General features: G+C 41.5%; 1 protein-coding gene across 2 annotated transcripts in view; it reads left to right on the forward strand.

The window, feature by feature from the left end:
* Window positions 1-24365, forward strand: part of cmip (c-Maf inducing protein) — a 228537-nt gene that overhangs the window by 94382 nt on the left and 109790 nt on the right. For both annotated transcript variants that reach the window (XM_048546877.2, XM_048546878.2), the window contains exon 2: window positions 21404-21529. In XM_048546877.2, coding sequence (XP_048402834.1) covers window positions 21404-21529 — 126 coding nt within the window. The remainder of the gene's footprint in view (window positions 1-21403; window positions 21530-24365) is intronic.

Here is a 24365-nt window from a genome sequence, read left to right on the forward strand (position 1 = left end):
AGTTAATGCAGAGAAAAGTTTGCATTTCAGAACTCTGAATTATCTTGGAGGAAAGGAGCAGTCAACACTTTGGGTATTACCTTTCTTCCCGTCTTGTCCTGAAGAAGGGTAATACCTGAAACATTGACTGCTCCTTCAGATGCTGCCTGGCCTGCTGTGTTCTTCCAGCCTCCTGTTTGTTTGCTTTGGATTCCAGCATCTGCAGTTTTTTTTGTCTCTAATCTGAATTATCTTTCTCACTTCAAATTTTCTGCCTGACTTGCCGGGTACTTCCAGCAGTTCCTTTTTGTTTATTACAGTGTATGATATTAGTGGAGTGTTGGCTAATGGATTCTAGCTGGCAACACAAGCTGGAAAGCATATCTGTGTTTGCGTGTGTTTGTGGGTAGCTGCCAATAGATTGGGGTCGGCACTGATACAATCCGGATTGAAGAGTCTAACTGTTGCCTTTGTTACTTCTGGACCAAGCTGTTCCTGTGCTTTTCTGTTTGATGTACCATCTTCAACTTTCCACAAACTTGGGCCCAATACTCAGCTTAATGTGTCCAAAATTGCGTCAAGTCCTGTTCAAACATTGCCCTGGTGTTCAAGGTCCTACATTGGTTACTGATCCATCAAAATTTTAATCTCTGTTTTCAAGTGCCAGCGTAGCTTTGCCTCCACCAACCTCCAACTTCTTGAGCCTGCCAACCCCTTTGAGATCTCTGCACTCCTTCTTCAATTCTGATCTCTCTCACATTTCTAATTTTAACCATTTCACCACTGGTGGGTGTGCCTCCTGTTGCCTGAACATTAATCGCTGAAATTTCCTCCACAAATCTGTCCACCTCTCTTACCTTCTTTAAGGCATTCCTTAAACATTACTGACTCAGCCAGATATTTGGTCGTCTGCCCTAACACGTCTTTATATCGCTCAAGGCATTTGAAGATGTTCCTGTAAATCATTGTGGGATATTTACCATATTGTAAGTGCTACTTGATGTTGGCAGTCATGTATAAGAGAACACATGAAAAATGGTTATTAAGTTCACAAATATCTCTACTTTGGTATGGGTACTTTGCTTTTAAGAGAGTCCACATTTAACAATTCTGTGCTGTGTGAGTTGTCATTTTGTGTGGCTACTGTAGGTCTGCAAGCTGCATACTCTGAAATCAGTTGGTTTATTATAATGTCTGCTTCATTACATGTTATATATTTTACTATCTTAAATAAACTAACCCAGAGTCATCTCAATCCCTGATGAGCAATTGATCAGTCGACCAGGTCAAACAGAAATAAAACGTGCTTTTTTGCAGATGCTGTCTTGAAATGTCACACCGCTGTAGTAAATTAAATGCACTTTGGAATAAATGCTGAAATGCCCCTTAGCTTTTCTATTATCAAATAGATTCTGGTGGGAGTGTCTCAAAAGAGCTGCCAAAGCTTTGACTGTATCAGAAATATACTGTGGCGATGGAACCGTGACTCATTCTCAAGGTCAAATGGAGCAACGCTGTTTAGCTTTGCATTCTTTATGTTATGTTTGAAAAGCAGCTACCAGTGTGCACAATTTTCTGTGTCACAAACTGCACATGAGGTAGTTGTATTGTAACTTATATATCTTACAAATGAGTGGACAATATGCAACCATTTTTATATTGTGTTGACAGAGGGTTGGAGAGAGTGTAGCGCCTTGGCCACGCTTGCATCATCTGGACAAATTATTCGTCTCAGCGACTGTTGTTTAAACCAGGAGCACTCGTTACACTGGGTCTTAATACTGCCTATACTGAAATTGACTTAGTGTAGAATGAAGGTTCATTGCCCCAGTTTTCTTTCCAATAATACCGCTCTCCCAAATTCTTGTTGCTTATACTAAAAGCCATTTTTTTCTTCCAGTTATTAATAAAGGGACTGTGTCCTCCTGCTGGAAGCAACCATCTGTAATAGAAAAAGTGACCTGAAACTGACATGGTTGTTTATGACTTGGAGAAAAGGGAGTACTTCTGTTTTTCTAAGAGCGCGATTAGATTTTTTTGTGACAGTTTAGGGAAAAGGTTTCTTATACTGAGTGTGGCCTGTTCAGTTTCCCAACTGTGCAGTGTTCAGACCACCAAAAGTTGGATTTATTTACCATTACCAGCATTCTTAACATGTGGTCAGCCTGAATCACCATCCACTATAATTAGAATGGTTGCTTTATTTCTGAATGAGATGCACATCTTGTATAGTTAACTAAAAAGATGACCATCCTCGGATGCAAAATTCACTCCTAATATCAAGGTTTCTAAGAATTTATCGCATACTGCCTGGCAGCTCTAAATTTGTTAAATGTTGCATTGAAACTTAAATGACACCTAGGGTGTACCGAGTATGCAGTGGTTGACTTACTGCCATTTCTACACTCTGCTGTATGCCCCTTTCTCTTGTGGAGCTTATAATAGGTGATCAATCCACAACCACCTGTTTTATAGTCTGTCAAAGTTGGATTTCATTCATTGCTGAGGTGCTCGAGACCTTTAACTTTATCTACAATGATGTTTGGGACTTCTAGTTGGAATTTCAAATGCAAAATTTCTTTGTAGGTATCTGTCCTTTTAAATATTTTAATATGAAGTTTTAACTGAAATAAATTAAAAAAAAACGTTTATTCAAGACCGAATGATCCGCACAGATAAAGGGTGTCATGGATTCTATCCCCAGTCTGACATGGATTAGCAGACGTTAGCTCGAATCTGATAGCTGTTCAGTGAACCCTCTTGGAAGCTCTTCCTATATTGATAGTGAGCTCAGGGAATGTCTGGCCTGAGTCGCACTATCTTCTTTGGTTGAACAGCTTGCCCACAAAAACTTTCTCGTTTCACCAACAATTCTAAGCGGAGATGAAAATTACACACAGGCAAAAAGAATAGAGTGATTTTAAAACAAATATTGGAAAGGGGAGGCAATGGCTTAGTGCTATTATCGCCGGACTGTCAATCCAGAGACCCGGAAAACATTCTGCGAAACGGGATTCAAATCCCACCATGGCGGATTTGAATTCAATAACGTATCTGGAATTATGAATCTAATGATGACCACGAATCCATTGCTGATTGTTGGGAAAAAAAAACCACCTGGTTCACTAGTGTCCTTTAGGGATGGAAACTGCCATTGTTAACTGGCCTGGATTGGCCTACATGTGACTCCAGACACACAACAATGTGGTTGCCTCTGAACTGAACAGTTAGGTATAGACAATAAATGCTGCCTAGCCAGCGATGTCTTCATCTCATTAAGGAGCATAGGAATAAAAAAACATTCTTCTACGAACACAATGAAGTGGAGGTGTGAAGCTGTTGTCATATCTGGAGGCATCATTCTATCTCCAAGGGTACGAATCTGCCTTTGCTTTAACCACTTAAGTATTTTTTTGAGCTTCTGCAATGGGTTTTTTAAAAGAAGTCTGAGGAACAGAAAGCTTCAATATTTAACCCTGAAAATTGATTACAGTTAACCAACTATGGAACTTGAGAGTTAAAGGGTGAGTGTTTTGCAAATGTATAATTTAAATTGCATACTGCATCATTCGTAAGATATAAATAGGAGTGCGGTAGCTTGAAATGTAGGAGACATAAGAAATTGGTGCCTTATGAAAGTGAGGTTGTAATTATAGAGGATAATTGCCATGGCAGAAGGAAGTATGGGCTGGATTTTTCTGAGGGACTTGGGACTTTAATCTGGGGACCATGAGGGCATTTACAACCCATGATTGTTGCGAGTACAACAGACAGCACAATCCTAGAGAAAACCTCTAATTGGCTTCTGAGGCTTGCAGCCAATCAGAAGGCCAGCTGCTCTGGAACTTCACCAGGGAATTGGTGCTGCTGAGGTAGGTTGACCACAGTGAGGGTTGCTCAATGTTTAGACATCTTGAATGATCTGTACATTAATCATCAAATAACTGGCATCTCAACCAGTAGGTGAATTGAGTTGTGTTGGAAATGCATAAACTAGATTGGACTCGACTGCAGTGCACACATTTCAGCTGTCTGTTTTGTGTACGGAACCTTTGGCTCTGATTGTTCCTTCGACATACCACATGAGGCCATCATCATGGAGTTGGCAGACTCCAGACCTGATACAAGGCCATTCCAGTGCCAGATGAAATAGCAGCAATACTGAAAAAATGCCTCAACAAACATCAATGCAGTTAATGCACTTCCCAGTCCAATCTGAGGAAGGTCTCCAGCTGCAAATGTGCATCAGGGAATTGCGTTAATGCAACTCAGCTGTTGTTTAAATTGTTTTGAGATTGAAAGATATTAATAATAAATGTGTATTGTCCAATCTAGTTATTAATTCATGATTTGCATTGAGTCAAGTCAAAAGTTTGAGTTCAAGGTCTATTCAAGGCACTTGAGTACAAAATCTGTGTTGTATCGCTGTATCATTGTATCTGTGCTGTATCCGTTGTATCACTGAGGAAGTACTGCCATGTCACAGGTGTTATCTTTAGGTTGAGACTTTGAACCTAGACTGTGTCAACTTTCACACAGGTCTCACTATTTCAGAGAAATCTAAGAATTTCCCGTTGGATGTTTTGTCAGTTATTAATTTCGCAACCGGTGTCACTGACACAGGTAACCTGGTCAAAACGTTACTTGCAAGATCATGTTGTGTGCATCTCATAACCACCTTTCCGACATTACACCATCTTATATTCCAGCAGGTCATTGGTTGTAAAGCTTTTCCAGGGCACCCTAGGATTACGGAAATGTTACATAAATACATGTTAGGAGGAACTGTTTCAGGTAAAACAAACATCAACGAACATTATATAGACAAATATGCAGTGTCAGAACTTCAGAAATGAATTCATACTAAGAGTGTAAATTACATTCATACAAAGGAATTTACTATGTACCATTTCAATGGCAAAACCTGTGAAATGTGGTTGTGTTTCCATGGTCATGTTGGCTTTTGTGCTTTCAGAGACTTTGAAGATAGACCATCTGACAGAGAGAGTAAATTGGTAATGAGTCAACCTAACGTGTGAGTTGATCAGCCAAGGTTTGCCATCACAACTGCTTTGCAAGGAATTGTCAGTTAAGCTGGGGAATGAAAGAGGAAGTGAAACTGCTCAAGGTTTTCTTGCTCCTTTAGTCAAGGCCACAATGATTTCCAAAATCCCCAGCATTGACAGGAAATGTAGTACTCTGCTGTTCTGTATACTGGTCTAGTAGATCCAGCATTTCTCTTGTTGGTGACTGTTTCAAGAAAACACAAATAATGTGCAATAATAAAATGTAGTAAAACATCGCAAACTCCCAGGAGTCTTCTCAGGCAGAATTTGACAGTCGGCCACACAAGAAGATATTAGGGATGTAAACCAAAAACTCATCAAAAATTAGGTTTTATGGAGTGTTGTAAAGGAAGAGAATATGGATAGAGAACGAGAGGCTTAGAAAGAAATTCTAATATTGGTGATGAGGCAACTGAAAGCACCGGTGCTAATGTTGAAATGGTGAAAACTGAGATGTACAAGTAGATTAGGATTAGAGGAACATAGAAATAAGTCATAGAGTTATACAGCATGGAAAAATACCTTTCTGTCCAATTCGCCCATGCTGACCAGCTATCCTAAACTGATCTAGTTCCATTTGCCAGCATTTGGCCGATATCTCTCTCAACCCTTCTTATTCATATACCCATCCAGATGCCTTTTAAATGTTATAATTGTACCCACATGCACCACCACCTCTGTTAGCTCATTCCATATACACACCACCCTCTGCGAGAAAATGTTGTTCCTCGGGTCATTTTTAGATCTTGCCCCTCTCATCTTTAAACTTATGCCCCTTTAGTTTTAGACACTGCTACCCTGGCAAAAAGATCTTGTCTATTCACCCTATTCATGCCCCTCATGATTTTACAAACTTCTATAAGGTCACCCCTCAGCCTTCGACACTCCAGGGAAATAGCCCCAGCCTATTCAGCCTCACTCTATAGCTCCAACCCTGGTAACTTGTAAATCTTTTCTGAACTCTTTTAAGTCTAACAACATATATCCTATACCAGGGAGACAAGAAATGAATGCTATGTTTCAGAAGTTCCCTCACCAATGTCCTGCACAGCTGCAATGTGACATCCCAAATGAATGCACTGACCAATTTGTTGATGGGCTATAGGAGCTTTTTGAGATATAAACACAGTTGTTCTCAGTTTAATAATTGCCATCAGAACTTCATGAGGAATTAATAAAGACTAATGTTGAGAAGGGGTTTGTTTTGCCTCCAATAATTTTGACTTTTTAAATTAAAAAAAAAATCACTCCCATGCACATTACAGACTGGAGTCTCCAGTAGCTGACCCTGTTTGAGATGCTCAAGTTGGCTAATGTTATAAATTTTCACTAGACTCTTCCATTGCTCTCAAGGCACATGCCAAAGATAGTACAAGAATCTCTATTCTTCATTGTCATCACTTGGAGATGTCTGTTATGACATGAAGAATTACTTCTGACAATAAGCTCCATGAAAGAAGCGTTAGGACTGATGTCACTTGGAGTGTTTCGAAGTTAAATCATTATCAAGTCAGCTAGATGGTCTCTGCATATAAAATACTTGACTTCATCTGGCAGGAACTGGGGGGAGTTTCACTTTTTGGATTCTTTGGCTGAGATAACATTTTGGCAGGATCAATAATATCCCTGAAATACCAGACAAAAGACACAATTAGCTGGCACAACTTCCTTTCTCTTTCTACTTGCAAAACAACATGTATTTGAGTCGTATTATGTGAGTGGCATAGTTAGACAACATCAGAACAAGTTTTATTTAAAATTGTTATTTTTATGAACTAGTTACAAATACTTTTTAAAACATGTATTTTCTCAGTGCGGTTTGGATAGGCATGTGTTAGAGCAGCTTATTCTGCAACCTGTAGAAAGTTGACTGTGAATTGTATTTGCAGTATTAAGTGTAGTGTCTGCAGTTCAGTTTCCAGACAAGTGACAGTCCCCTGTTTGGAAATTGTGTAGCTGTCCTGCCTTGTTTTCAGAGAGTGCTCTGTACACCTGTCTAAAGAATTATTTACCATTCTTGCCCCCCTCTCTCCTCCTGGGCAATAACAGTTAGAAGTTTCAACCTTTGGAGACAGGGGAAGAAAGAAGCACTACACTTGACATTTCAATTTACGACAAGATATATGAAAACTTTTCCCTTGATTCTGAAAGTAAACGTCTGTAAATTAGATTTGACACCTTTCTGGAATTGCATTCTGTATGGTACTGAGCTGAAATAGGACTTGCCTGCTGAACAAACTCTTAGTCAAGGAGGTCTACAGCATTGAAAAATTTCCTTTTTGGCTCACTGTGTCCATGCCAGTCAAAAACAAACACCTAGCTTTTTAAAATAATAAAATGTGAGGCTGGATGAACACAGCAGGCCAAGCAGCATCTCAGGAGCACAAAAGCTGACGTTTCAGGCCTAGACCCTTCATCAGAGAGGGGGATGGGGGGAGGGACTCCCTCCCCCCATCCCCCTCTCTGATGAAGGGTCTAGGCCCGAAACGTCAGCTTTTGTGCTCCTGAGATGCTGCTTGGCCTGCTGTGTTCATCCAGCCTCACATTTTATTATCTTGGAATCTCCAGCATCTGCAGTTCCCATTATCTCTGATACCTAGCTTTTTAAATCTTATTTTCCAGCACTTGGCTCACAGCCCTGCGTGCTTTGGCATCACAAGTGCACATCTAAATATTTCTTAAATGCAATGAAGGTTTCTGTCTCTACCACCCTTACGGACCGTAAGTTCCAGATTCCCACCACCCTCTGGGTGAACACGTTTTTCCTCACATCTCCTCTAAACCTCTATGTCTGAGGCGTAGTATACCATATGCTGCCTTAACCACTATAACCAGCAGCCCCCTGATACATTAATGGACAGGTTTGCATGAACACCAAGGTCCCTGTGGGCCTTGGTGCTACTCTGGGGTCCTACTGTTCATCATGTTTTTCCTTGCTTTGTTTATCCTATCCAAATGCATCACTTCACATTTATCTAGGTTGAATACCATTTGCCACTGATCAGTCCATCTGACCAGCCCAAGGCTATTATTCTTACTATGTACCATCCCAGCAGTTTTTGTATTGTCTGCAAACTGACTGTTCAACCCTCCCACATTCAAGTTTAAATCATTTACATTAACCACAAGCAATAAGGGCTCCAGCACTGATGCCTGTAAGACTCCGCTAGACACAGATTTCTTGACTGCTTTGTTTCAAAGTCAGTTTGAATCATAGGACAATTATAGAAGAGGAAAGCTATTATTTTCACTTTTAGCTCAAGACTTGCTAAAGTTTACCCACACTCTCTTAAAAATGACCCCTTCTGGATGGAGAACTTCCTGGACCCTTTACAAAATTTGTCATAAAGAAACATGGATCCTCGGGTAGTTTAATATGAAATAATGTTCTGAAATAACATTTTCGATTGGCAGTTTTTCTGTATCACTATAAGACCAACTTTCAGCAGCCTCCATTTAGACTGAAAAGTGTAAAGGTCTCTCCAAATTCTTCATTACTCAGATCTCTGATATTGTGCATTGCCTTTATAGTTCATCCCGTACTTGCTCTGTTATTTCCTTGTGACCAGTCTCTGAATTTATCAAGTAGAGTAAAATCCACTTCTCTTAAGCGCGGCCTGTAGTTGCAACTGAAGGGAGGTGAATGCTCAGTAATGTTCTGTTCTGGTGTGAAACCACACCACAAGACAGTACCTTCAGGCTCAAAAACCGAGAGGAAAGAAATTTTGCGTAACTATATTTGACCTAGACTATCTGCTGCTGAATCTGCCAGCAGACAAAAGTGGAGGAGATGTTTGACTTCCAGCTTTGACATCAGGCAGTGCATTGATCAAAGAAACTTTACTGACAAGTAATGAATAATTGAATCCTGGAATCTCAGCAATACCTTGAAATTAATTCCTCGAAAGCTGTAAATTTGGAAACTGATGACTTACTCATACGTCCCTTACTGCTGTGAGCTCTGCTTCTCTGTGAAAATAATATCATTCCTGGAGAATGAAGTAACTGAGGAGATTGAAGCTCAGCTTACTTGTAGATGTGAACATTTTAATGCATCCAAATGTCTCGAATACAAGGACTCCTGCCAAAAGGATTTGTGCACCAAGTATATTTTATGCCTTATAAGATTCCACCCCATTGAGACTTCTTTTTCAGTTGTATTGGAATGGATTCACAACCATTTTGAAGGAAAATGTTGTAATCACTAATTATTAACTTTTGTATTACATTAAAATATCTTTCATTTCTTCAAACAGATTTACGTTGGCAACAGCTATGTAAATTAGTCATGCTGCAACAATTCTCTTCTGTCAATAATGACGCTTTAAAACTTCAAGCATGTAATGAGCCAATCTCCCATGTTACAGGCACCTCTCCTTTCCAAATTACTACACGTGATCATTTTTCAAAAACAATAATTGATATACATTCAGTTCTTACTTCTACATAATATTATGTTCCATTGAATGTCCTGCTACTCCATATGCTACAGCCTGCTCCACATGTAACATTTTCAATGCAAATTCACATATTAAATTTCCATTCTTTATGTTTTACAGTTGCAACACTAAGCAGTACGAGACTCAGACCTAATTTTACAACTTGCCTGCAACTGTTCTTTTATCATTACTGACTTTGTGCTACATTAAATATTTTCCCTCACATGTCAACCAAGTACTTTTGGACAAAATACTTCATCCACCATTTTCTTTCTCACCTAAGGAGCAAGACGAGGCAAGCGACAATATAACAAGGTGAAGGTGGTTGTAAGAGTTGAATGGATGGCTGGAAGTGGGAGACGTGAAGGAAATAGGTGGAAGAGTGGAAATCTAAATGACAAGGGAGTGTGATGGGATTGACAGCTGTATGTCACAGTTATATCACAGGTTATTTGTGAACAATGCAACCTACAGTCTTTCGCTCTTGTGTAGACAAAGGCACCTCCCATCTGAAAAGACAGAAAAGTAAAATAAGTGATTAAAGTAACTTTCCCCCCAAAAAAATTGTCTTATGTATCATTTGTTCTCACCTTATTTATTAACAATGTAAGATCACCATATTTTTCTTCTAAACTTTTGCATTTAATTTCCATTGATATATAATTCATTCCATCATGAACCTCCAACAAAATGTGTTACCTAACTTTAATGGAATATTAAATCTGCCTTGGAAGAAATGAATGTGTGTTCAAAGATGAAGTATTTTCATACATTCAACAAAAGAACTCAAAAATAAATTTATGGTCCGTGTAATCCTTTCACAGTTATGGAACATATGGATCCAATAGGATTGACTCACAACTGTACTCTGAAGAGATTTAGCAAGCTACCTAACTGTATTACTGTTATCACAGGGCAGCCAGGTGCAGGCAGTAAGCACCTTGTCTGTGACATTTAGGTTCCAAGAAGGAATAATAACAGATGTAATGTACCCAAGATAACAAAGTGTGGAGCTGGATGAACACAGCAGGCCAAGCAGCGTCTTAGGAGCACAAAAGCTGACGTTTCGGGCCTAGACTCTTCATCAGTAATGTATCCATGTTTGTTATTGTGGCTTGCACATCAGGTTCACACATTCTGTTAGCATTGTACCACACCTGGCTGTTTGTTGTTCTAATTTTTAAAAAATGTAACAAGGACAAGCAATAAAACCGGCAAAATATTCACACTAGCTCACTTGCAAACGAACCTGGATAGGTGACTAATTTCTTCAGTTTTGACTGGCTATTTCAGGCAATTTCCCAAAAGTAAGCAGTAATAAATAGGAATGGTCAGATGTAATTCAATCTAGGCCCGAAACATCAGCTTTCCTGCTTCTCTGATGCTGCTTGGTCTGCTGTGTTCATCCAGCTCGACACCTTGTTATCTCAGATTCTCCAGCATCTGCAGTTCCTTCTATCTGTATATAAATTCACATTGTTTATTGCAAGCAATATTTTGAGATTTGGAAAATAATAACCAATGTAATTATGGGTTACATCTGGACATGTTACAGTATCAATTTCGACCAAAGCTGAAATATATGTGGAAATTTGGAAAGTAACCATAACTGGTTAAACCAATCTACGAAGTATACAATCTATTCATTCATGCCTTTAATGGTTCTAGATTTGATTATTCCAATATAATTCTGACAAGTGTACCACATTTTATCCTTTTTCTAAACCTAGCATCATCTGATACTCTGCAGCAAGTCCTGTTCCCCTATCATTCCAACACTTGCTGTCCTACATTGGCTCCCAGTCAAACAATGGCTTGCATTTAAAGGTCTTATGTTTGTTTTCAAATTCCTCTCGTTGCCTTTGCCTTTCTGACTTCTGCCATATCCTCCAGCTTCAGAGCCTGCAGGGATATCTGGGCTGTTCTACTTCTAGCCCCTTGTGCATTCCGGTCCTAATTCTCCACCACTGGCGCCTATAGTTACTTAGGCTCTGAGCTGTGGAAGTCCATTGCTGTCTGTCTCCAGGAAGTAAAGGAAACGCAGAAGGAACATTCTTGCAATATTGGGATGTATTAATGGAGACTGAATTCTTGGCTCCATCTGGATCAAAAACATACTTTGGAAAAAAGTTTAACACATTGGACCTTGAGATTAGTTTTTGTAAAAACACTTGCCGCCTTAAATGTAGTATGGATGCTTGCAATGGGTTTTCTTTAGTGTAACCAAAATGTTGCGGGAAGTAAACATTTGGTAGCAGCAGATATGATCGGGATGAAATTACTGCACCATGTAATCAGTCAGGTGTGGTAACAATGGAATATAGATGTCTAGTCTGTATACTCAGCGCCAGAATGTCTAATTCTAAGCTTTGATCCATTGCTGGTTCCTGTTCACTGCCTGTAGCCTGTGTTTCTTGCCCAGGTCTGGCTTCCTCTGCCTCCAAGCACAGATGATAAGGCATGCTTGTATCATACAAAGCTCAAACAAGAACTTGTAATTTCTCTGTATAGCTACTAAATTTTTAAGGCCTCTTGGAGGGAGAAATCTTTCCCAACATCAATAATTGGCCAGGAGAGAATCTGCTTCTGCATTTTCAGAAGTAAGTAGAGATATGCTATGAGTTCCAAATCTGAACTTTTGGTTTCGTTAGGACTGTGGGGTTCAATTCCTTTTTAGATTAAGCAGGTGTCTACTGTTAATATTCATTATAAAATGCATTGTGTCTTCAGTATCTTTTGATCTGCAAAATCACACGATTTCTATAACCTACCCACAATTATACAGCTGAAGAGGTATAAAGCTTAAGAAAAAAAATCTATAGACAAGAATAATTTATAACTTGACAGTCTTTAGTAATGTCTGAGAGTGTGTGTATATAATGCAGGATTAATTTTTTACACCTTTCAAATATCCACTTATCACACGTTGTACAAAGTGTGTAGAGTCATGTATGCCAAGTAAAGGAGTGGGGAGCATATAACTGAAATCCAGTGATTTCTAAATAATTGCTAAATTATTTTGTCCACATTGTACTCAGTATACCCTCGCAATTATTAATTGTTTTGAAATTCAAACAAACAGACCAAGTTGTTTTCAACAGAGGTCAGTACCCTCTTTTCTTTTGGAATATAAGTTTGCTTTCTGTAGTATAAGAGTGGAACTTGGCTCGGCATCCCCTTCATAAATCAGGTACAGTTATCCTGAACATCGCATCATTCCCACGCAGCTTCCCTTTTCACTTATACGATTAGTCCTGTCTTATTGAGTAACTTCACAGAGCAAGCTTCAAACTCTAGGCACAGTTTAATGCAGTTTGTCACCAGACGGTGACAATTATTACTGACACAAATTGTTCTAATTTCCTGCTGAATGGCATCTCTTTGTGATTGCAGACTGCCTTGAGAATTATCTTGGTACAGAAAGGATGCAGTGATGTGCTTCTTGAGCGTACCATTGCATCAGAGACACCTGATGATAGTTTAAACATTTATCCTGAAAGCATGAGCTTCAGCTGCATACGGTCTTACGTATGGTAAGCCTATCCTGGAGGCCAATACACAGTATTGTAGTGAGTAGTGTGTGGGGGGGGAGAGGTTGCAGTGGGGACCCCTACATTTTTGCCTTTGCTTCAGTTAAACCCTTATCAAGAAGGCCTATGGACTGTTGTCCTTTTCCATGGTCAGAAGAGGGCCTTGGGTAGACCAGTTAAAGCCCATCTAAGGGGGTCTTGCTGACACTTTTGTTATATAGCCAGCAGTGTGTGGGAACTCGCAAGGTCTTGCCTGTGGCGTTAATGAGCAATGATGAACCTACGCCTTTGGTGCCAGCCTTGGAGGAGGTACTTTAGCTCCCAGTGTTCTTAACCTTAGGGACGGCTTGCCTTTGACTAGTTCAGTGATTGGTATAATTTATTGGGTCTCCTCGGAAAGAAGTCATATAACTCACTCACTTGATGTTTTGCTGTCATTAACTATTGGCCCCAGCAACTCTGACTGAAGTACTGTCATTACAGAGAGGAAGAAAATATTGCGCTTTTGTACTCCCTTTAATTTGTTAAGATACAAGTGCTTTACAGGAACATGGTCCAACACAGTGAGATATCAAGCCTTGCAAGATAGTGTTTGGCGCAAAGGACTAAAAATATGGTCAAAGAAATAAGTTTGAAAGTACATCTGAAAGGAGAAAAGAGCGATAGCAAGGCGGAGAGATTTAGGGAGGAAATTCCATAATCTAGGACCAATCCAGTTGAAAGCGTGGTAGCTATTAGAAAAATATTAAAATAGTCATTGAGAAGATGTCAGAAAAGAGTTGCAGAATAAGACCATAAGACATAGGAGTGGAAGTAAAGCCATTCGGCCCATCAAATCCACTCCGTCATTTAAATCATGGCTGATGGGCATTTCAACACCACTTCCCTGCACACTCTCCCCGTAGCCCTTGATTCCTTCTGAGATCAAGAATTTGTCGATCTCTGCCTTGAAGGCATCCAACGTCCCAGCTTTCACTGCACTCTGCGGCCATGAATTCCACAAGCCCACCACTCTCTGGCTGAAGAAATGTCGTCTCATTTCAGTTTTAAATTTATCTCCTCTAATTTTAAGGCTGTGCCCACAGGTCCTAGTCTCAATAAGCAAGGAGCATGAGGGATTTGCAAGTAAAGACAAAAGCTTTAAAACTGTGATGCTGCTTGTCCAGGAGCCAAGCATGAGCTGACAGATGTCTGGTATTTTTTGCTTCCAATTTCCTATACCTAAAAGAAGAGAAGCTTTGCAGCACAGGATATTTGCCACACAGTCCCAAGATCCGATGGTTAGGGCATCAATTTAAAATTTTGACATTTCACAAGTTGGTCCGAGTGTTGTCGGGTTGGATGTAGAATGTCATCCACTTCAGTCATTTCACAGGAGACCTCTTTTGTGGGGGAAGGGGAAGGCTGATTGTTGAAATGGAGGGGCACTGTGGAAGGCAACATAAAACAGTAGCTGTCTTCAATAGACTATTTGATGTGGAATTTTTCTTGACAGTGTTATATGTAGAGGATTTGGAGATTATTTTGTGACGTAATGCATATCATTTAGAACTTAAGATCTGTGGGGGGGGTTTTGTGTTTATTCCCAAATAATTATCTGAGCCATAAATACCGGGATTTTGATGAACTGAATTTGAGCTCTGTCTCTTCATTTAAAATGGATTGGGTATCAGTGCGGGGGCATAATTTGGCATGGAACATCATGTGTCACAGTAAGGGATCAGGGATTACACAGTCTTGCTCGGGGAGTGCGGAGGGCCATGGGAGGAGGATAGAGGGCAAGACCTTGATAATCTTTCACCTCAAATCATATTCCAGCCCTGATATCTGCTGATTATGAAGAGTTTTGCCTGAAGTGTGATAAGGTACACTCAGTCAGGGTAAGTACCTGTAGCGTAAAATTGATGCTTGTTCAGAATCTCTTGGAAATCCTCATCAAAGAATCTGTGGGATGGAAGCTTGTAAGCAATAGAAAGAAGCTTGTGCTGGCACAGCAGTTGCTGAATTTTCTTCTGAGGTTGGATATCTGAATAGAGTGCAGGGGAATTTACACTGCTTCTGTCTGACTTGTGAATCTTGCTACGGAATGAGATGAGTTTTGTTCCCCAGCATTATTATTTAATGAATGCAAAAAACGGAATGCTTAAAAAACTTGGTAAATTTGATGCTGGCTGAAAAAAAGCCTCTGAGCTGTGTGTGTTCTAATGACTCCATCTCAGGTTTGTTAGTAACCAGTATTTGCAAAACAAATTTTAGGGGTTTTTTCCATGTTTGTTAAATGAGTATAGAGATGTAAATTCTGTCCTAAGAGGGTTAAAACGTGTGACCAGTCACACTTGAGTACTACCTTTTCTATGTTTGAGTTTCTTTTTATTTGTATGAGTTTGCCTTGCTATCAAATTACTACTAACAACTTAACTCCAGGTTTAAACTTGCCTGTGCAGATGGTGCTGAGAATTCTGTTTAAAACAATAAATAACAGCAAAGTAAATCCTCCAACTAAACTTGTTCTTCAGTTCTCAATCAAGTAGGGAGCTGAATTTCAGACAAGTACAATTTACATGTCTTTGATGTTGACTGCTGAGGTATTGTTTGATTACTAAGAATGAACAGCAATTTTCCTGGCACTTTACTTCAATACTATGCATCAAAGTGAATTGTTTTTAGTTCAAACAAAGGTTTAACCACTTTAAAACAAACAATTACTTTTTATAACTATGTAGTTTTCAGTTAGTTACTTATGGTGTACCTGGAGGGGATGTCAAAATACTTTCTATCATTTTATCTTATAAATGCAGGAAATTGGGAGTAAGAATAAGTCTGCTCAACTTCATGTCACAAAGAGGCCCTTTTTTTCTCACCTTATGTCAAAATGCTTATGTTTATTGGGATATCTTGTGCAGCTTTATGATTCCTGTAAAGCTTGGCTCCTTTAAGAAATTCTGCAGGATTTGAACATGAATTTTGTTAAGCAGGTGCCCTCTTCACAAGAATACTTTTGACAAATGCTGTTCGTGTTTGTTGGAAAATAGTGTTTATTCTGATCAAGGCATAGTTTAGTGACTCAGTTATGAGCTTCAACACATTGCAGCATCTTGTGATTTACAAATACATTCTTAAGTGTTACATGTGTTGACCTATGTCTTCAGTAGCTGGATGGTAACCTGGCCAAGTGAATTACCTGTCACCATAGGACTTATCCCTCTTTAAATTTTCAGTCTGTGTTGCAGGCTATGAAAATGAAAATCCACTCCTTAGTCATGTATTAAAACATGTTGTTTCTACACACTTAGCATCTAGAAATTTGTGATTTTTTTGTGTTTGATTGGTCACATGCAGATGTCAGTGACTGTGTTTGAATCTTGTTTTCAATATTGTCACCAAGGCACTGCCATTTTTGTCTGCAAAGTAACATCATTGCATCATCTATATTAATTATCCAGTAATATTTTGCATTTGGTGCACTGACTTTCAATATTTGTGACTTTTAAATACTCTTTTGTAACCACTCCATTTTGTGCTCCTTAATAATCCAGTTTCTGTGTGTTTTGTATGCTGGGACAAAATAACTTCTTGGAAATTTACAAGTGAAATTCATTTCCTCCCTGGAACAGAAGGCTCATTAACTGAATTAAAGCTAATTTTGTCTTTGATTCAAGGTTTCTGTCCAATTTTTTTGCGAGAACTACACATCCAGCATAGTAACTTAATTCCTGCAGAATTGCTTCAGAAGAACTGAGTGACTTTATGCACCAAATCTCCAAGATTGCAATGATTCCAAAGCTTCGTACACCTGCTGTATTCTGGTGTAGGTTATACTGGCCCTGTCCTTACCTTACGGTGCCTTGCAAACTAATCATGCTGTTAAAAAATGAAAGCAAGGCCATTAAAAAAAATAGTATCAGAGATAATGGGAACTGCAGATGCTGGAGATTCCAAGATAATAAAATGTGAGGCTGGATGAACACAGCAGGCCAAGCAGCATCTCAGGAGCACAAAAGCTGACGTTTCGGGCCTAGACCCTTCATCAGAGAGGGGGATGGGGGGAGGGAACTGGAATAAATAGGGAGAGAGGGGGAGGCGGACCGAAGATGGAGAGTAAAGAAGATAGGTGGAGAGAGTGTAGGTGGGGAGGTAGGGAGGGGATAGGTCAGTCCAGGGAAGACGGACAGGTCAAGGAGGTGGGATGAGGTTAGTAGGTAGCGGGGGGTGCGGCTTGGGGTGGGAGGAAGGGATGGGTGAGAGGAAGAACCGGTTAGGGAGGCAGAGACAGGTTGGACTGGTTTTGGGATGCAGTGGGTGGGGGGGAAGAGCTGGGCTGGTTGTGTGGTGCAGTGGGGGGAGGGGACGAACTGGGCTGGTTGAGGGATGCAGTAGGGGAAGGGGAGATTTTGAAACTGGTGAAGTCCACATTGATACCATATGGCTGCAGGGTTCCCAGGCGGAATATGAGTTGCTGTTCCTGCAACCTTCGGGTGGCATCATTGTGGCAGTGCAGGAGGCCCATGATGGACATGTCATCAAGAGAATGGGAGGGGGAGTGGAAATGGTTTGCGACTGGGAGGTGCAGTTGTTTTTTGCGAACTGAGCGGAGGTGTTCTGCAAAGCGGTCCCCAAGCCTCCACTTGGTTTCCCCAATGTAGAGGAAGCCGCACCGGGTACAGTGGATGCAGTATACCACATTGGCAGATGTGCAGGTGAATCTCTGCTTGATGTGGAATGTCATCTTGGGGCCTGGGATGGGGGTGAGGGAGGAGGTGTGGGGACAAGTGTAGCATTTCCTGCGGTTGCAGGGGAAGGTGCCGGGTGTGGTGGGGTTGGAGGGCAGTGTGGAGCGAACAAGGGAGTCACAGAGAGTGGTCTCTCCGGAAAGCAGACAGGGGAGGGGATGGAAAAATGTCTTGGGTGGTGGGGTCGGATTGTAAATGGCGGAAGTGTCGGAGGATAATGCGTTGTATCCGGAGGTTGGTAGGGTGGTGTGTGAGAACGAGGGGGATCCTCTTGGGGCGGTTGTGGCGGGGGCGGGGTGTGAGGGATGTGTCGCGGGAAATGCGGGAGACGCGGTCAAGGGCGTTCTCGATCACCGTGGGGGGAAAGTTGCGGTCCTTAAAGAACTTGGACATCTGGGATGTGCGGGAGTGGAATGTCTTGTCGTGGGAGCAGATGCGGCGGAGGCGGAGGAATTGGGAATAGGGGATGGAATTTTTGCAGGAGGGTAGGTGGGAGGAGGTGTATTCTAGGTAGCTGTGGGAGTCGGTGGGCTTGAAATGGACATCAGTTACAAGCTGGTTGCCTGAGATGGATACTGAGAGGTCCAGGAAGGTGAGTGATGTGCTGGAGATGGCCCAGGTGAACTGAAGGTTGGGGTGGAAGGTGTTAAGGGGGTGGCCATGGGCACCCGCATGGGCCCCAGCTATGCCTGCCTCTTTGTAGGTTACGTGGAACAGTCCCTCTTCCGCACCTACACAGGCCCCAAACCCCACCTCTTCCTCCGGTACATTGATGACTAAATCGGCGCCGCCTCTTGCTCCCCAGAGGAGCTCGAACAGTTCATCCACTTCACCAACACCTTCCACCCCAACCTTCAGTTCACCTGGGCCATCTCCAGCACATCCCTCACCTTCCTGGACCTCTCAGTCTCCATCTCAGGCAACCAGCTTGTAACTGATGTCCATTTCAAGCCCACCGACTCCCACAGCTACCTAGAATACACCTCCTCCCACCCACCCTCCTGCAAAAATTCCATCCCCTATTCCCAATTCCTCCGCCTCCGCCGCATCTGCTCCCACGACAAGACATTCCACTCCCGCACATCCCAGATGTCCAAGTTCTTTAAGGACCGCAACTTCCCCCCCACGGTGATCGAGAACGCCCTTGACCGCGTCTCCCGCATTTCCCGCGACACATCCCTCACACCCCGCCCCCGCCACAACCGCCCCAAGAGGATCCCCCTCGTTCTCACACACCACCCTACCAACCTCCGGATACAACGCATTATCCTCCGACACTTCCGCCATTTACAATCCGACCCCACCACCCAAGACATTTTTCCATCCCCTCCCCTGTCTGCTTTCCGGAGAGACCACTCTCTGTGACTCCCTTGTTCGCTCCACACTGCCCTCCAACCCCACCACACCCGGCACCTTCCCCTGCAACCGCAGGAAATGCTACACTTGTCCCCACACCTCCTCCCTCACCCCCATCCCAGGCCCCAAGATGACATTCCACATCAAGCAGAGATTCACCTGCACATCTGCCAATGTGGTATACTGCATCCACTGTACCCGGTGCGGCTTCCTCTACATTGGGGAAACCAAGTGGAGGCTTGGGGACCGCTTTGCAGAACACCTCCGCTCAGTTCGCAAAAAACAACTGCACCTCCCAGTCGCAAACCATTTCCACTCCCCCTCCCATTCTCTTGATGACATGTCCATCATGGGCCTCCTGCACTGCCACAATGATGCCACCCGAAGGTTGCAGGAACAGCAACTCATATTCCGCCTGGGAACCCTGCAGCCATATGGTATCAATGTGGACTTCACCAGTTTCAAAATCTCCCCTTCCCCTACTGCATCCCTCAACCAGCCCAGTTCGTCCCCTCCCCCCACTGCACCACACAACCAGCCCAGCTCTTCCCCCCCACCCACTGCATCCCAAAACCAGTCCAACCTGTCTCTGCCTCCCTAACCGGTTCTTCCTCTCACCCATCCCTTCCTCCCACCCCAAGCCGCACCCCCCGCTACCTACTAACCTCATCCCACCTCCTTGACCTGTCCGTCTTCCCTGGACTGACCTATCCCCTCCCTACCTCCCCACCTACACTCTCTCCACCTATCTTCTTTACTCTCCATCTTCGGTCCGCCTCCCCCTCTCTCCCTATTTATTCCAGTTCCCTCCCCCCATCCCCCTCTCTGATGAAGGGTCTAGGCCCGAAACGTCAGCTTTTGTGCTCCTGAGATGCTGCTTGGCCTGCTGTGTTCATCCAACCTCACATTTTATTACCATTAAAAAAAATCACAGTTTCAATTGTTTTGCAATCTAAATTTCGCAAACCTATTGCCAGTGCACATGGTAATATGACGTTAAATTCTTTGAACATGTTATTTTTAGGAGGGAATTTTAGCTCACTTTCTAAGCTTGCTAATGTATTAAAAGCAAACCTTGGTATCCTCAGTTAATGTAGTCTCCTGACATCCATACCAGGGAAGAATAAGTCCATCAGTCAGTATCTGCATGACAGACGGTGAGAAAATTAACAAGTAAGGTTAACTAATGACTGATAGTTACAAAGCAGGAGTTACACTGAGCAGTTTTAATAATTTCATAAACTGCATGAGCAAGGATTGTCATGTCCTAAAATGCCATCAGAATCCAGGTATTGAATTACTGCTTTGTATTCCTTCAAATTGTCTATTACTTTATAGTGTGCATCAGATGTGCCCATGTTTTTGATTTTGTGCACGTCTGAGCTATGTAGCATGTAGCTTCAAAGACTACACACAAAGTTTAAACCGATTTTTGTATTACTGTGCATTTATTAAGCTCTGGATTTTAATAGATGTGATTTAACATTGACCGCCAACAATGCAGCAGGATTCAGAATGGTGTTTTGCATGCCTCTGATCCTGGTTGAATTTTTCAGGTTTAATCAGCAAATGTCAGAATGGAATTGAGTTGCTGGATCATCAGACCCTGTCTATTATCAGCAACAATGGCTTGCATTTATAAAACATCTCTTTAACATGGTAATATCTTTGAAGGTACTACAGAGGATTAGCCAGACAGAGGATGACACTGAGGCAAAGTTGGAGAGGGAATTTCCAACTGGAGGACTCAGCTGACAGTACTGCTGTCAATAGCAGGAAAAAGGAAGTGGGCGGGAGGGGCGCACGCTAAGTGTGATAGAAGCCGCAGTTCCAGCAGTGTAGAGTTTCTGGAAGGCTTGATTCTACAGGAGAGTACAGTGATTAAAAACAAATCCTATTTAGACAACAATTTTTGTTTTATGTCTCACAATATATTGGATATTATAAAATTGACATGATATGAGACTATTTCTTGAAGGATGTTATTAGATCCACAAGTGTTTCTTCCACAAATCAAGTTCCAAATCTGAAATATCTCCTCTTGTCATATAGCAGTCTAATTGCTGTCTATTTTAAAATTGCACTGTGTACTGTCAATCGGATTGACCCTGAATTCTACTATTGAGTGGTTTTTAGCATGCCAAGTTTTATTCTTGTGGGCTACATGATTCAGACAAAAATCAATGCTTTAATTCTCTGATACCACCAAACTTTTTCAAGTAAAGTGCGCAAGGCTGATTTATTTTCTGATTTGCTATTTGAACAGGTCATTTAATGTAGAATACTTTTTGCTTTCTTTGCAGCCTGCTGGTTACATGGAGAATGCCATCTCATACAGTGCTATTGAGGATGTTCAGCTGTTGTCCTGGGAGAATGCACCAAAATACTGTTTACAGCTCACCATCCCTGGAGGCACTGTGTTGCTTCAGGTAAAGCGTTACATACTGCCTCTAAGATATTCAAACTCAGACACCTCACTGTGAACCATTTTGCAGCTGTTTCATTTTGGCAGAGAGGATGGAAGAGAAGTGAGAGGAATTTTGGAAAGGTGGCCAGAAATATCTGAAAGATTTGAGTGGGATTATTTAGCTAAACTGAACAGTTACCACTTGCCTCTCCTTACACTGGACCTGGTTTCTGCAGTCAATGATGAAGTGACACTTGCCATTGATCTCGTGCAAATCTGCGACAAAGATTTATTGGTTTTTATAGAATTAGATTCACCTTTCAAAACATTAATTTGTAATTGGCTCGACTATAGGGGGATCTTTTAGGTATCCAGGAACAGCAATATTGCCATTCAGGAGAAACACCAAATCATATTGATGTATTCTCACAGAGTGCAAACCAGGAAGTAAAGCAGACAGAGATAGTAGGAACTGCAGATGCTGGAGAATCTGAGAAAACAAGGTGTAGAGCTGGATGAACACAGCAGTCTAAGCAGCATTTAGAGGATCCAGAAAGCTGGCGTTTCAGCCTAGACCCTTCTTCAAAAGTGGAGACAGGAAGGAGATTCCGAGATAAATAGGGAGAGAGGGGGAGGTGGATAGAAGATGGATAAAGGAGAAGATAGGTGGAGAGGAGACAGATAGGTCAAAGAGGTGGATGTGGAGCCAGTAAAGGTGAGTGAGGGTGGGGAGTCAGGGAGGTGATAGGTCAGTCTGGGGAGGACAGACAGGTCAAGGGGGCGGGATGAGGTTAGTAGGTAGGAGATGGGTGTGGGACTCGAGGTGGGAGAAGGGGATAGGTGGGAGGAAAGACAGGTTAGGGAGGCAGGGACAAGCTGGGCTGGTTTTGGGATGTATTTGGGGAGGGGAGATTTTGAAGCTTGTGAAATCCACATTAATACCATTGGGCAGCAGGGTTCCCAAACGAAATGTGAGTTGCTGTTCCTGCAGCACGATGGACATGTCGTCTGCGGAATGGGAGGGGGAGTTGAAATGGTTCGTGACTGCTAGGTGCAGTTGTTTGTTGGACAGGTTTTCTTTATCTATAAATCTTCTAGGGAGCAAACTAGAGATAAGGTCAGGTACATTGTTAACTTTAATTCTCATCATAGTGGAAAAAATAGCCATCACACCAATATAAAATTATTTTTCCAGGGTCAGGGAGTTCTCAGCAGTACTTGTGAAGTAGTATGCTGTTGAGTATTCCTCTGGGATTTCACAGGAATTCTACTAGCTTTTGACTAAGTGACTCATAGCTCATACCCGACAACCTAATATTTACAAGTTATGTACTGTAGAATTCTCAGACAATCTCTCTATGACTGGTCAAGTTCAGTTTCTGGTCAATGATAGCCCCCCAGAATGTGGGGGATTCCAGGATGGTAATGCTATTGAATATTGAATGTCAGGGAAATGGTTAGATCATCTCTTATTTGAGGCGGTCTTTGCTTGACACTTGTGTGGTGTGAATTCTGTTTGAACTTAGCCCAAGCCCAAAAGTTGTCTAGGTCTCGCTTTTTATAGGCAACAGCTGCTTCAGTATTTAATGCAGTTGAGCCCAGTGATGAACATTACACAATGTCCAATGAATGACATGGGTCTAGAATAATACCCTTTGCTGGGACTGAGCTCATTGAGCTCCAATAACCACAACCATTTGACCAGATCCAAGCCAGTTGGTGAAACAGAAACCACAATACCTTTCTTTGTGGACGGAATTATCCAGTCTTGGATATTTTCTAATCGACCTGTTCAGAGTTATTACACACCTCGAGAGCAGGCGGGATGCAATTATTTTGTCTTACAGATCCTTCCACACCCCATTCCCACCTGTTCTTTCCTTAAATCTGCCTGAGCAATTCATTAATAAATTAATCACTTCTTAAAATGTTGATAGACTCCCCTCTTTAGATAAATGTTTTGATCCACAAACAATACTTGAACAAAACAATGAAGATTAAACAAGAAAGTTCTTTCGTATTTTATATCTTCCCTTACAACCGATCAGAAACAACATTACTTTTTCATATCTTACATAATATAATAAATGTTCCATTTTTCCTCTTCCTTTTCTTTAAATTTAAATTACAAACCAACCCAAACAAAAAAATTATTCTTTTTCATGTTCTTAAATTGTTTCGATGTTCCATTTTTTTTGAGGCTCACTGATAATTTCTTGGAGCAAGCAGTTTTGTTCTGTGTGTGAAATAATCTGACAACAGATGTCTTACCTCAACCCACTTTACTTTGGAAATCTTTTTCTCCGAATATATCCCTTTAACCAGTAAGGCCAATTCTCAATTATTAATCAGCAACGTTAGTTGTCACGTTTATGTTATCCCAAGGAGAGCTGTTCCCTCAACATTTCATGTACCAAACCTTTTCAGATTGCCCTTGTGTAGGAATTCCTATAGAATATGAAGTAGGTATCCTCCTGTATCAATCATCACCTCGAAATTTCAGCAATAGAGGTACTTTTAATTCCCTGGGCTACCAGAAAACATGTTATTCTTTCCTGCCAAGAATGTGATAAATTTTACCATGTTTGAATAGCTTTCTGGAAGATTGGCACGTGAAGCATTAATAAAAAGCATTAGCTTATCCTCTGAATCACTCAAGTCAGGAAATCTGTGTGCACATGTTTCTGAACTTAATTTCTAACGCCTTTCACTTGCTCTCAAGACTTCCGTGGAAGGAGTATATTTCATCATCATCTGAGTGCGCAACAGATTTCATTGTCAAATCAAACATTTTAGCTGATCTGTTTCTTCCCTGGATCGACAATCATCTTTAAGTGAGGATGTGGCTCAATTCATTT

This window comes from Stegostoma tigrinum, chromosome 16 (genome assembly GCF_030684315.1).
Source record: "Stegostoma tigrinum isolate sSteTig4 chromosome 16, sSteTig4.hap1, whole genome shotgun sequence".
NCBI lineage: Eukaryota > Metazoa > Chordata > Chondrichthyes > Orectolobiformes > Stegostomatidae > Stegostoma > Stegostoma tigrinum.